At 33.0% G+C, this 14,135-nt stretch overlaps 1 protein-coding gene across 1 annotated transcript in view; it reads right to left on the reverse strand.

Annotated features, from left to right (window-relative positions):
* LOC130442824 (protein slit) overlaps positions 1–14,135 on the reverse strand; it is a 601,470-nt gene that overhangs the window by 24,756 nt on the left and 562,579 nt on the right. The window contains exons 3-7 of the mRNA XM_056777183.1: positions 6,033–6,104; positions 5,787–5,858; positions 5,645–5,716; positions 1,189–1,260; positions 1,063–1,134 (exon numbers count right to left, since the gene is read on the reverse strand). Coding sequence (XP_056633161.1) covers positions 1,063–1,134; positions 1,189–1,260; positions 5,645–5,716; positions 5,787–5,858; positions 6,033–6,104 — 360 coding nt within the window. The remainder of the gene's footprint in view (positions 1–1,062; positions 1,135–1,188; positions 1,261–5,644; positions 5,717–5,786; positions 5,859–6,032; positions 6,105–14,135) is intronic.

The following is a 14,135-nucleotide window of genomic DNA, read 5'->3' on the forward strand; positions in this document are numbered from 1 at the left end:
TATCCGAGATCTATCGATTAACATCTACAGGTTATGTTATATGTTATATCTTCTTATTTTTATACTATATTGTAGTTTAATTTCAAACTGATTGATTCAATATTAATAAAGTATCGTTAAGTTTAATTGTTCACAAAGCGAAATTAATTACATTATTCAATTAAGGTCTAAATGAACCAATGACATCTTATATGAATATATCCTAGTATACGTTGTATAGTGGTTTTAGTGTTTATATTTCTTCATATTTCTTCAACGTTCGTTCTATTCTAGTGGAGTTTCATTAAATTTTCAATACACAGCGTTTCGGGTACATTCCTAGTGGTAAAATAAACTCCTGGACAAAATTAACGCACCACTCATACTTTTCTTGATATTTATAAGCAAGCTGTTAATTGTAATAGTTTTTATCACATGTTTGGAACTTCATTTGGGACTATATCAAGTAAAAAAATGAACCGGCGTGGAAATTTGTCAATGGAGGAGGCAGTGCGAGCATCGATTCTTCTTATTGAAGGATGTTCAATGTGATATGTTGTTGGTTGGTTAGGAAGACATCATTCCATCATCAGTCGCATAGTGAGGCGACATAATCACCATCGAAAACCAGAACAAAGGCGAAAACTACATTGATTATTAAACTGCGCCGCGCGAGCTAAATCTTTGGAAACGGTGCAGCATCGTTGAGATCTCGGCGTTCGGGATCCGATCGCTTCGTTGTCTCGAGACACAATAAATTTCTCGCCTCGTCTGGGTTCGTGTAGGTATGGAATAAAGAGCAGGTAGAAGATATTTAGTATTTTATTTGGACATTAAGAACGTTACTTGGAATTTGCTGGGTCAGATATCGGTCAGTCAGGTGTGGACGGATTATCGTTTTAGTGAGAGAATATGAAACCGTTTAAATTTAGTAATTCAAATCCCGTTATTAGAAATCAATAATTGAAAGATTTGGTATCATAATTGTTAATATAATTTTTAAGAATTATGATAAAGTTGCGTGTGAAAATTCACATTTTTATTGTTCAATATTGAACATTTAAGCCCAAAGTAAACACTTACAATATTTCCAAGTCCTTCATTGCTCTCAGCGCGTTATCATCTATACAAGTTAATTTATTGTTATCAATTTGCCTGAAAAATTATTACTGATATTAGTTTTACAATTAGCATAACATGATAACTTACAAATTTCGTAACGATTGTATTCCACGAAAGGTTTTTTTCCCGAGGACAGATATCTGGTTGTGGCTTAAATCCCTATAAAGAAAAAAGGATTGTGATAAAATAATGAAAATATACCGTAATAGGGTGTTTCACATTGCATTAAATTTAGCTATTGAAGGTGTAAAATTTATAAATTGTGGGCAAATATTTTATGTCGTATTTTCAAATCTTTCTGTGCACCCCCATTGAACAGTAGCGTCACTGGATTATTAGTGGGTACATGAACATGATTTTCATGAAGCATCTACAAAATTTGGAGCATGTCTTGCCCTAATAATGAACCTATAAGGATTTATTTCCAATTATATCGAGTTGTATCACATCTACGGTTTGACCTACACCAAATGTTTGGTCCAAAAGTTATGCTACAAATATTTTTGTTAGCCTCAAAATATTGTGATAAAATTTTATCTTGGATCAAAACTATTCTCAACAAACAAATGATGTTAGTTAATAATATCAGAAGGTCCTATAAGAAATATTAATAATGAAAAGTCATCATTATCCTCTCAGGATTATGAAAAGAGTGCAATTAAGGTCTTTAAGTTCGTATCTTGAATTAGTATGGTATTTAGTTCCCTTGACAATGAAGGATGGTCATTTTTAAGCTCCCATGTGATTTCTGGCCGCAGATTGTAGTCATCATTGGATTTTGTAACTGATTTTAAGATCTATAGGATTCAGATAAGGAGATCTGGCTGGAAGTGATAGATGAAGATTTTCTATTTCTTCTGAAACACTTTAGCTCGATGTGATCATATCAAATCTATAACGGTATAAAATAGTGGCAGTATATTGTCCAACACTTAACATCTTTATACCTACTCTATCATTTTTCCGTCCAAAACATCAACCTAGTACGGTTATTAAATCAAATGTCTATCTAGACCATATTTGTAGGTTTTGGAAGTGGTCGACAAAGTGCGGCTTCAAACACTTTAGTATTTGTCAAAAATTCTGTAAATGCTACAATAACCGAGTTGAAATGTTCTACTTTTGGAATCGACATTGGTAGCTTTGATATATAATCGGTGGATTTTGAAACAAGGAATCCGGCACGGTCTCTGTTGTGGAATTGAGAATACACCAGTAGTTTGCTTTGCATGACTCATTTTCAACGCTTGGAATAGTATTCCTGACTCTTACGATTAGCTGAAAAAGCTCGTTATTGCCGTTCTTTCCCTTTTTGGTTCTACAGTCTACATATATATGCAAACAATTTTCTTCAAGCATGAAAATGATCAAGAGTAAGTCTTCTTAATGATGAGAACTTGGAATCATCCCAATAAAATTTTCCAAGGATATACAAGCACATTGTTCTCATCAATATCTATACATTTATTAAGTATAGAATTTAGTTTTATTTGGTGTAAAAAAGTTAACTAAACCAGCTGATTTGGCTTCGTTTTTTTTTAAATTGTTGTAATATTCATATTTTGACTCTTTGGCTAATACGTTAGCCGATCAGTGATCTACACCGTACTTGTAGGTTTTCGAAAGAGGATGGTTCGTTGATGCAAGGGCAAGGGTCTCCCAATTTTACGTCTTTAGATTCCAGTTTCCTGGAATTGACTAAGCATCCTTGCAATGACGCTTTGGTACATATTTAGTCGATCCAATAGCCCAAGATGTTTCAACAGTTAATGCGAGTCAATTTTTATAAATGACATTTATAATATTTACAGTGACTTTTCTTCGAATTACTTTTTTAACTGTCATATTTCCCAAATTTAAATGAACTAATTGTCTATTTGATGTAAAAGAGAGATTTCTAAGTATTGTTGAGGCTCTAAAATTTTGTTCTTAACGTTACAAAAAGTCTCAATTTATTGTATAACATTGAAAACCTCATTGTTTTGGCAATTGGAAACACTCTATTACAGAAAAACTGTTGTCTTGCAAAAAATTATATGAAAGCTTTCATTTATTTTTCCGTTAGAAATTTTACAAATGATGAAAGAAATTGTGTGCAAAATGGACACTACATGACAGAAATGTGAGCGATGATGTTAATTTAGAGATGTAAGTTTATGAGACAGAGTTTTATAAAGGACACGGCATTAGTACGCAAAAATCCAATGAGAAAAACATATTTTGAAATATACAAATGTAATACTCCGTAATTTTTTTCCATTTTCCTATAATATAGGATTACGGAAAGTTATACAAGGTAATAAACAGAAGAACACAGTAATTCGGCTTCTTCGCACTAATACCGCAACCTGCATAAGAAACAGTGCTTACTGTTAAAAAAGAAGAGTAGACAGAGCAGTAGTCTTTAGTAAAAAATAAAATTATCAGTATACTGCAGTTATACATTTATGTAATACTCCTATATGGACAGTTGGTATGGGAAAAAACGTCCCTATGTTATGGTGCCGACAATATTCATTTTCTCTCTCGTTCGAGACATTTTATCTATATTGCGCATGCTTGAGAATACGCAGAACCGAGCTGGAACCTTGGAGGATAGAGAAATCGTCGCCATTTTGTCTTTCTTAGTCAGAACAGCTTCCACTTATAGAAACTGTCCATATGTATTACATATATGATTACATCACTCAATAAATCGTGTGACTGACACGGAGATGGCGCTGCCATTGACAATTCCATATGACGTTTATCAAGTACCAACTTGTGAAAAATTTCATGATATTTCGATCAGTCGGTAAAAAGTGACAGCTACTTTTGTCATTTTCATAAACAATTTATTGAAAACAATTTCGTGTGTTACTTTATCATTGCTTCTTGCTCAGCAATTGCTTTAAAAGTATTATCCCGACTCTGTTCCATCGAAAAGAACCATTTGCTATTGGTGAGATAGCCGAAGCCGTAAAGATAAAGATATCAATAGGCAGACATGAACATTCGACCTGAAGAATCTTTATTCAAAATGGGTGCAACGTTTACACAGAGTCGATCAAAAACAACGTGTTGATGATTCATAGCAATGTTTGGTTGTTTTTACACATAATAAATCAGATTTTTTGCGTCGATTTGTGATAATGGATGAAACATGGATCCATCACTTCACTCAATCACGGAATCAAGACGATTATCATCTGAGTAAACTGCAGCCTGTGAATCACGTCCGAAGTATCCAAAGGCACACCAGTCAGCTGGGAAGGTTCTGACAGTATTTTGGAAAGCGCATGGAATATTGTTCATCGACTATCTCTAAAAGGAAGAGATAATCAATAGCGAACATTACGTTCTTGGATTATTTGATTACAAAAAACAAGGAAAACCGGCTTCCTATGTCCATCCTATGGCTACGATGGTTAAATTGAAGGAATTACACTGCGAATTGCTTTCTCATCTATCGTATAGTCCAGATCTGGTCCCCAGTGACTACTAGCTATTCGCTGATCTCAAAAAATGCTCGTCGGTTAGAAGTTCAGCTCAAATAAAGAAGCAATTGCTGTAACTGAAGCCTATTTTCAGGCAAAGGACAAATCACTCTACAAGCGCGGCACCTATAAGTTAAGGAAGCGTTGGAATGGTAGTATTGCTCATGAAGATTACATTCATGGATAAAATCGATTTTTGGCAAAGAAAATTTGTTTTTCTTCGTTATTCACACGACTTATTGAGTGATTGTTGATTTAGAAATGATGTACATTCATATATTAGCGAAAACTTTTTTTATTAAATAATATTTTCTACTAAATTGATATTTTTCTGTTTTTTTTTAAATACGAGAGCTATTTGGAAAGTAAGGGACGTTTATGTAAGTCGTAGTTAGTTGATCACCTCAGTCGGCTTCTAGGTATCACAACAGGAAACATTTCCATCCTACTGGTCCGTTTGTACCGATTTTTTTATGTGAAATATATAAAAATTTACCAAACGATTGTGTAGAGTAGCAGACAAGAACGTATAAATAAAAATTCCGCTTGAAAATGATGCATTCAGTTCAAAAATGATCAAAACGTACGCCTTAGTATTATAACTGATGAATTGGTCGCTATAATTGATAATAATCGCCGATTCACAATATCGGATATCAATTTGTTTGGTAACTGTATAGAAAAGTAAATTTTTGTCGTTTTCCCAGATGATGTACGTCATAATTTTTTTCTTTTAGTTCCAAAACTTTCTAAACAGCCCTAGTATTCACTACGTATAAAATTGAAGCTTGGAGCATGATTAATGATAGAAAAGAACCTTTACACCATACAGTGACACAGAATAGTACAAAACTCTTACTTGGGTAATGATTCGAAAGAATGAAATAATTAGATACGAAATTTATGTTTTAAAATTGGGTGGACGCTATATTACATCCACCAAAATTTTAAAACAACAAATTTTGTTGTGAATTATCACGTAAACAATTCGGATTCAATACTTGGAGGAGATAGTGTATATCAAGTGTTGTACTATGCATTGTGACATCAACAGAGACATTACTTACAAACGAAATAAATTAGGCACGTTAGAAAATAAATTTTCTGGAATGTGTCGTATACTGTTGCCATTTAGTCGTCTAGAAAAGAAAAAAAAAACAGTGGGGAAAATAATGGTTGCGAAATCGTCTCTTCAACTCTTTTACTTACAGTCTCTCTAAATTTACTAGATCTTGAAATGCGTCTTTCTGTATTGTTCCTATTAAGTTATCGGATAACTGCCTGTGAAAGAATGTTTTACTTTAACAAGATAGAAAATAAAAGTCTTAGAAACATCTACTCGATTTTATTTATCCCAGAAAGTTTCTCCAATAGTTATATATTCTTTCTTATTCTAAATATCTCATTTTTATTTTAAATAATTATTTTTTTTTCTATGAAATTCTAGGTACTTACAAAATCTTCAGTTTTCCTAAATCTTGAAAGTCAGACTCGTACAAAATCGTGATGTTATTTCCTTGCAGATCCCTGAAAAAAAAACAATCTATTTGTATTCTATTTATACCAACATCCGTAAGAGAAGAAGTCAGATGTCAAAATATTTTATTACTCAACATATTCTCGAGCCTGCGACGTCTCTAGACCTTACAAAAAAATTGTTTCTTCTTGATCTGTAAACCAGATCTCCACAGCTTTCATTACCTCCTCGTTGGAAGACAATTTACGACCTTTCAAACTTTTTTTCAGTTGAGGAAAGAGATGATAGTCGGACGGAGCCAAATCTGGTGAACAAGGGGGGTGTTCTAGTAATTCAAACCCTGAATCACGAATTTTTTGCACTGCTACATGAGATTTGTGGGCAGGGGCGTTGTCCTGCAAAAACAAAACACCTTTGGATAGCTTTTCCAGTAGATTTTTGGACACGAAACTTCTTAGGTCTTGGAGAACCAGAGTATCGACATTCTATCGATTGTGCCTTTGTTTCTGGATCGTAGAAATGTACCCAAGTCTCATCCATAGTAATATTTTATTTATGGAACTGGTCTAGGCTAACTAGGTATCAATACATCCTCGTAAGAAAAACCGGTTGGAGATTGCATAATACTAATTTAAATTATAAGTTGAAGTACATTTAGACCAGAACGGCTACGCAAAAACCGAATCTGGAACAAGATAATAAAGATTTCTCGATGGATATGAATCGACGAAAAAGTTAAACATGAAGCGATGTTTCTTGGTTGAATGACCATCAGTCCAAGTTAAGATTTCAGACAAACTATAGGCAATTGAATAGGACTCTGTACCTGCAGCTGCAAGACAATGTAAGGTCTTGGCGAATGGTAAAATCAATACAACAATGGCACTTGGAAAGGCAGACAACAGCTTCACGGAGGGTAATTAGGACAGAGTATCAAAAAATAACTTCCCTGGGAGCGGTATTACGGCTTCAAAAAACAAGATGAAGAGATAAAAGCTACGAGACAAACTACAGCAATGTTTAAGAACGTTTGCAGCAGGGAAAAAATAGATATGAATCAATCTCAAGCTTATCAAGTTATACGGGTGTGCCATTGACTGAAAACAGGGGGATTCACTCTATACAGTAAACTCCTCTGGAATAACCGCGAAAGTCCTGATGGTGTGCAGAAGCTCCACAGAGAAGAAATGGGGTTGTAGCCTAAAGATCCTGCTGGGGATGTACACAATTATAGTCAGATGAATAGATTGAGTAAATAAACGGAGGAAAAATGAAAGGTATACTTTTGAAATGTGTACTCGTGAATTATTATCTGAGGAAGAGTCACCGAGACAGTTGAACGCCTGATTTTAAGGCTTGTATTTCTTAAGAGAGAAAAGAGTTATGAAGGTAGTGAGGTGGATACATTATTGATAATTTTATTTCTTGAAAAACTTATTGGTTCAGTTTAGTAATACCAAATAAGTAACTAAAATTGAATATCAAACAATTGAAAATCGAAAGTAAAAGTCTAATAAAGATTCCAATCTCCCTTTTCTAATTACTAAACTAAACTCGAGCAAAAAAACATAGGCAGTAAAGTCAACATTAATATAAAAGTCGAAAGGAAGCAAAAAGGGTCTACGGTTGTAGCAGCAGTAGCGTTTAATTCAATTTAATTTCATCAAATTTGTTTAATTGAACGAAATGGCTTTTAAATACGTTTTCAATTGGGTTTTTTAATTGTTGGTTAGCTTTGTGGTAATAACCATCGTGGATGGAATAACAAATTTTCTGCTTCCCATTTACGCTTTTACTTTCACAATATCGCTTTCCCTTCGTTTGCTTTTCTATTAGACTAGATTCGTTTATGGTCGAAAGCGTACATTTCGCATTTTCTATACTGTAAGAGCTCATTATATTTTGAGTCAGAAAAATGTTTTAATAGATCTTCGTTCAATTTGGTAAATCTTGGTAAATCGATAATAGATTAAATACGCACAATTAGATAGATTGTGCAAAAAACACATGATTAGATCGATATATTGCAATGATGTTTATAGATTTCCAACAAGCGTTTGACTCAAGATGATAAGGGCATTAATAAAAACCAAGGGATAGGAATAAAATTGATAATACTGACTAGCGAAACGGAAATATTTCTAATTAATAAAAGAGTGAGACAATGTGACTCACTATCTGCAGCACTATTAGCCGAGTAGTCTCGGAGGTAAATCCTCGGCCAGTCAGTATGGGGGATTTTGCTCAGTACGTTTGCCTCGCACACTCAAGACGGTTGTACTTCGTCTCACTTGTTCATGGCGTGTTAGCGTAATGGATAAAGGACAGTATCTCAAAATAATACAAGAAAGAGAAAGGTGGTGGTAGTGGCAATAGCTTTCGGAACGTGCGGCCTCATGAAGATCTTGATTACATCTTGCTTGGCTTTTCCTTTAACACGAGGTCGCTTCGCGTGGAAAACGTCCGAGGCTGAGGCCGACACATAAGGGATACGTTGAAGATATTGAAAACAGTAAAAGAAGAAATGGGGTTAAAAATAAAATTGAATCATAAGGTATTATAAGCAGTCAAAAAGGGATAGGTCATATATACAGGGTGTTAAAACTATCTGTATATGGGAAAATACTTGTAGTAAAATCATGAAAATTTCTACGTTCAAGTTTTCGGATACGATCTTTTTAACTAAATTATTTTCAAAGATGGCCGACTTCCGGTTTTATCGGAAGTCGACTGTAACTTTGTTATTTTAGATAGAACACCCTATATATTAATACATTTTTAAACACTACGTAAGATTTTAGTATACTTTTGTTTAAAAACTTTTTTAGAAAAATGTATACTTTTTGAGTTATTAATTTTTTTGTAAAAAAATTGACCCTTATAAATTATTTTTTTACGAGGATACCCTTAAAGATATTAAAATGGTTTCTGTTCGGTTGCTTATAGCATGGTCAGACATATTTGAATGTATGTTGAAATTTTTTTTCTTTTTATACAGGGTTCGTATAAAAAGTGTTCAAAGTTTAACTTCATAAATATCAAATTTCTTCATTTTTTAAATAGAACCACCCGGTTTTTTCTATTTTAATGCATTCAGGGGTGAAAACTAAGGCAAATTCATGTATACTTTCCTATACCTAAGCCTAACCGTTATCCAGGTATTAAATGTTTTATGTAAATTTTTAGAGATGCTGGTGTGGTCTAAATTTTATTTTGACTCGCTAACACAAGCACTAAGAAAAAAAACTATGTTTTTTTATCTTGTCAAGATCTGTAAAAAAAATCAAATCAAATTGTATTTACTAATCCTATTCCTAATTTTAGTCGTTTCCGAGGTATTTGAGGTTTTAAATTATTTTTGTATTTTAATTTTTTTAATTTTTTATGTATATTTTTAGAAGGCTTTGTAATATATTGACACTTATTTAACTGTCACTTGTCAATTGTCGATACTTTTGAAAATCGTTAAAAACGGCTCGTTCTCAATTTAATAACGAATAAATAAAATTTAGACCACACCTGCATTTCTATAAAAATTAATAGAGAAAATTTAATATATGGATAACGGTAGGGTTTAACTATAGAAAAGTATACTTAAATTTGCCTTATGTTTTACCTCTGGATGTATAAGAATAGAAAAAACTGGGTGGTTCTATTTAAAAAATTTGATATTTATGAAGTTGAAATTTGAACACTTTTTATACACACCCTGTATGAAATAAAAAATTTTTCAACATAGATTCAAACATGTCTGACTTTGTTCAAAGCAACCGAACAGAAACCATTTTCATATCTTTAAGGGTATCCTCGTAAAAAAATAATTTATAAGGGTCTGCAAAGGTCAAATTACAAAATTATATTATACAAAAATATTAATAACTCAAAAAGTACACATTTTTCGAGAAGTTTTTAGACAAAAGTATACTAAAATTTCACGTAAATTTTAAAAATGTATTAATATATAGGGTGTTCTATTTATAATAACAAAGTCATAGCTATCTTTGAAAATATATTAGTTGAAAAGATCGTATCCGAAAACCCAAACGTAGAATTTTTCATGATTTTACTATAAATATTTTGCTATATACAGAAAGTTTTAACTCGTCGTGGGTCACCCTGTATAGACGAAAATATGTTAGTAATTAATAGATAATATCGTTCAAATAAGAAGATGTTGCAAAGTGAAATTTTAAATGAAAATACCAAAATGATAATTTACAAAACAACGATTTTAATGTATGGCGGCAGAAACAATGACAAAAATAGAAGAAGTTGATATGAAAATAATAGCACAGAAGGAAAGATAATTATAAGTATATTAGATTGATGAAAATGAATACAGCCAACGTATGAATAATGAAACAAATAACACATTGTGATCCAAGGAGTAGAAGAAGTTGAGGCTCAAATGAAAGTGGTTAAAAGAATTAATGGAGGACGTTAATGAAATCAAAATCAAGCGATTGAATGAAAAGAAGACACAAAAACAATTAACGTTAGAAAAATGAACTCAAAAAGATCTACAGATGTACAAACATTTCACTGTTGAGATATCGTCTCCAACAAGAGATCTCAGTTTCTAGATGAAACGGATACATTAGTTTAAGTTCTAAAAAGTACTTTAATAAGTATTTTTATTTATGAAACTGTTTTACCCCGTTTAGATATTCTAATAATCCGGAAATATGAAAACAATCCATTTCTGGGTGAAACCACTCATCCATCCAATATATCCAGCTGTAACTTTTCCCGCACTTATTCAATCTCTTGAGAAAAATGTAAATTGTGGAAGTGCTCTTGAATACGAAAATACTTTTAAAAAAAAAATCGGCCCGACCAGACCGCTCTCGATTTCGTACACGATAAAAATCCTTTTAGGGAACTAATCCTTTGTAAAAATTAAGTTGTCGTTCTTCTGCGTTTACTTTCGTGCGAAATAATCATTTGTGTTACTTTTAATGTTGATGTAAATCCGAGTCAAAAGTTCTTTACCACACGCGACACGTAAAATCGTTGATTACTTATTTTTTGGAGGTTTCTGACCGATAATTGATGGTTTACGTTAAAGAAGTATAAAATTATTTTTCACTGTATGTTAATATGTAAATAAGTGAGAAGAAATTTGTTTTAGCGACCTTGAAAATTAGTTAAACCAAAACAGGAGCAATAGATTACGTTATATATGTTACTAAGACTACAATTCAATATTTTTTTTAATAGAACATTTATTTCTGGAAATAATTATTGGGTATGAACTAGTTTTTAGCAAGAGCAAACGTGAATATGGAAATACACCATACCAATAACATCAAATCATCTACGAATTGTTTGTCACTCATCAATCTACAATTAAATTAATTTATCGAGATTACAAGTCACCACAAAGGTGCAGCATTGAGTATTTTTATCGATACAGAGGGAGTATTTTATAATGTTCCATTTGACTCTATACGGGAAATAGGGATGTGATGCGAAACAGAGAAATTTCATTCAGATTTCAGACCATTGAATTTTGCAGCAACTCCCATCATGTAGTCGATCGTTATTGACATTTTGCTGGTTTGGGTGTACGCCCTACGACGATGATGCTGCAATTCTGTTCCAAAACCTCAGCCTTAAAACAATGAAAAATAAGACACAAAAGCTCTAAATTTTTATTAGAGCTTTCTCGATCTTTATAACAAAATTAATTTTCTCTAGTGAAGTGCGCTATGTCGATGTTATGATAAAAAAGAAGCTCAATTGGAGAAACCACGTTTATAAGCAGTTGGAAAAAGCAACCACCACTTATTTGGTAATGAATAGTTGTGATTACATAGATCTATTCGTATGATGGACGGGTGCCATCCTCAAGATTAGGCGCCTGAATTCATATGTTGATAATCTAGTGTAATTAGGCTACAATCTCAAGGAGTTATGAAGATTTGTTTTGAGGTGGGTTGACCTTCATAATTACAGAAGGGCCAGTTTTGTATACAGATGGTTCAAAGACACTAGGAGTTGGAGTAACTTTTTATAGCTCAGTGTGAAAACGGAGGAAACTTGAACCATGGATCTCTCGACAGTAATGGTTTACAAAACGTGAAACCTGAAACTTGTTACTGTTTGATAGGTCTATACGACTATTTTAGTTACACAAATCACTTATATCAGACCGTCTTAAAAAAGAAAACGAATATCAAAGTCATTAAATACGTCTATACTAAAATACCCAGGAACTGGAAAAGTAATACCATTATATATCAAGTACTTTGTAATTTTTGACTTTGTTTACATAGTACAGACATCTCAGTATTTAGAAATTAGATTAAAAAGTCATCAATGCGATTAAAAAAATGAAACACAATCAATTATAAAAATTCTTGAAATGGAATCAGGTACAAGAGAAAGACCTTATTTATTTAAAGGCTACTATATATTTGAAACAGATTTTTATTTTGATAATCATGTCGATCTATTAATTAATATAATCGCACATATTATTAAAGTCAAGTCATTTTTTGAAAAAGACTGAAGTAGTTCGAAACATCAATATTTCTAAATTTCTAAAGACGATTTAGTGACAAAAATGATGGTTTTATAGACAACTACGGAGGACGTTGAATATTTGACTAACTTCATACTTTTGTAGTTTCTCTATGAAATTTATGTTGGAGTGGAACAAATCAAAATGTCAGTTTAATTAATAACCATTATTTTGTCTAGCTAACTAATCGATGTTGTATCTAAAAGTTATGCAATAAGCTCACGAAATACACAAAATACAGCAACTGTCACGATACGATCGGTTTGGTATTATTTTTATTGTTCCTGCCAGCATCAGGCAAAAAAATCATATTTCGTTAAAGTGAAATCCTGCAAAAATAAAACAACAGCGATTTTCGAGAGCTGGTTGTATTTGTCGCCTATCGACCTGTAAAAAACGTATTTTTACATTTGGAGCGTGAATAATTCGTTTCAGTTTTTTTTGAATGGTTGGACATGATAATGGCACGGGAAGTAATTTATCTCTAATAATCCGCATTTCGCTACAAAATCTTTAAAACCAGGATTTTGAGGAGAATTCAATTAATACACACAAAAAAAATGTTTTATAGGAACCTTATATGAACAAATAGCCGATTATTACTAATAATAACAAAATCAAACAGTTGACAAAGTTTTCAGTAAATTTCCAATGGATAATAGAGTGGTTAGCTACTACTACCTAATACAGCGGTGCCTCTTGCAAATCTTCATCCATTTTATGCTTTTTGGCCGATGGTTTCATGAAAAACCTGTCCAAAGTTGTTTGTTTTTCTCTTTTCTCCAACATCTGCCGGAAATAACGGACAAGAGTATCGGAGTATCGGGCATTGGTAAACTCCTGAACTGCTTTCCATTTGACCAGGATGTTCTTGATGTCAGCAGTTGGGATTGGTTGATTGTTTGATTGCTGCTCCTCGATATCAGATGACGCTTCCCTTTGAGCATTGTCCTGTTGCTGGACCAGAAGTGTTTGGGCTCTTCAGTTGTCAGCTCTTCTTCGTGTTCCTCAATAAGCTCCTCCACATCCTCTTCCTCTACCTCTAATTCCAACCTTTGAGCCACTGTGATGATGTCCTTCATCACTTCTGTGTTATCAACTACTGCTTTTTTCTGGGTCCACGAAGGCACAAGCAGCTTCCAAGCAGAAATCAGGGTCCTTTGTGACACTTTTTCCCAGGTCTTCTGTATAAGTCGTATTGCCATAAGGACATCAAATTTCTCCTTCTAAAACTTTCGGACAGTCATATTATCTCCACCAAATTATCTCCACCAAACACCTTATTAAAGAGGGCTCTAGTGTAGAGTTTTTTAAAGTTTGCAATAACTTGCTAATCCATTAGCTGAAGAATGGATGTGGTGTTTGGTGACAAATACTGCACCTTGATAAAATGATAATTTTCGTGCAATATTTCCTCTAGGTCTTTTGGATGAGAAGGGGCATTGTTAAGTATCAGAAGAGCTTTGAGTGGCAGCTCTTTTTCTAGTAAGACTTTTTTCATAGTAGGAGCAAAGGTTTCCAGAATCCATTCGATGAAGATAACTTGGCTCACCCA

This window comes from Diorhabda sublineata, chromosome 4, assembly GCF_026230105.1.
Source record: "Diorhabda sublineata isolate icDioSubl1.1 chromosome 4, icDioSubl1.1, whole genome shotgun sequence".
NCBI classification, from domain to species: Eukaryota; Metazoa; Arthropoda; class Insecta; order Coleoptera; family Chrysomelidae; genus Diorhabda; species Diorhabda sublineata.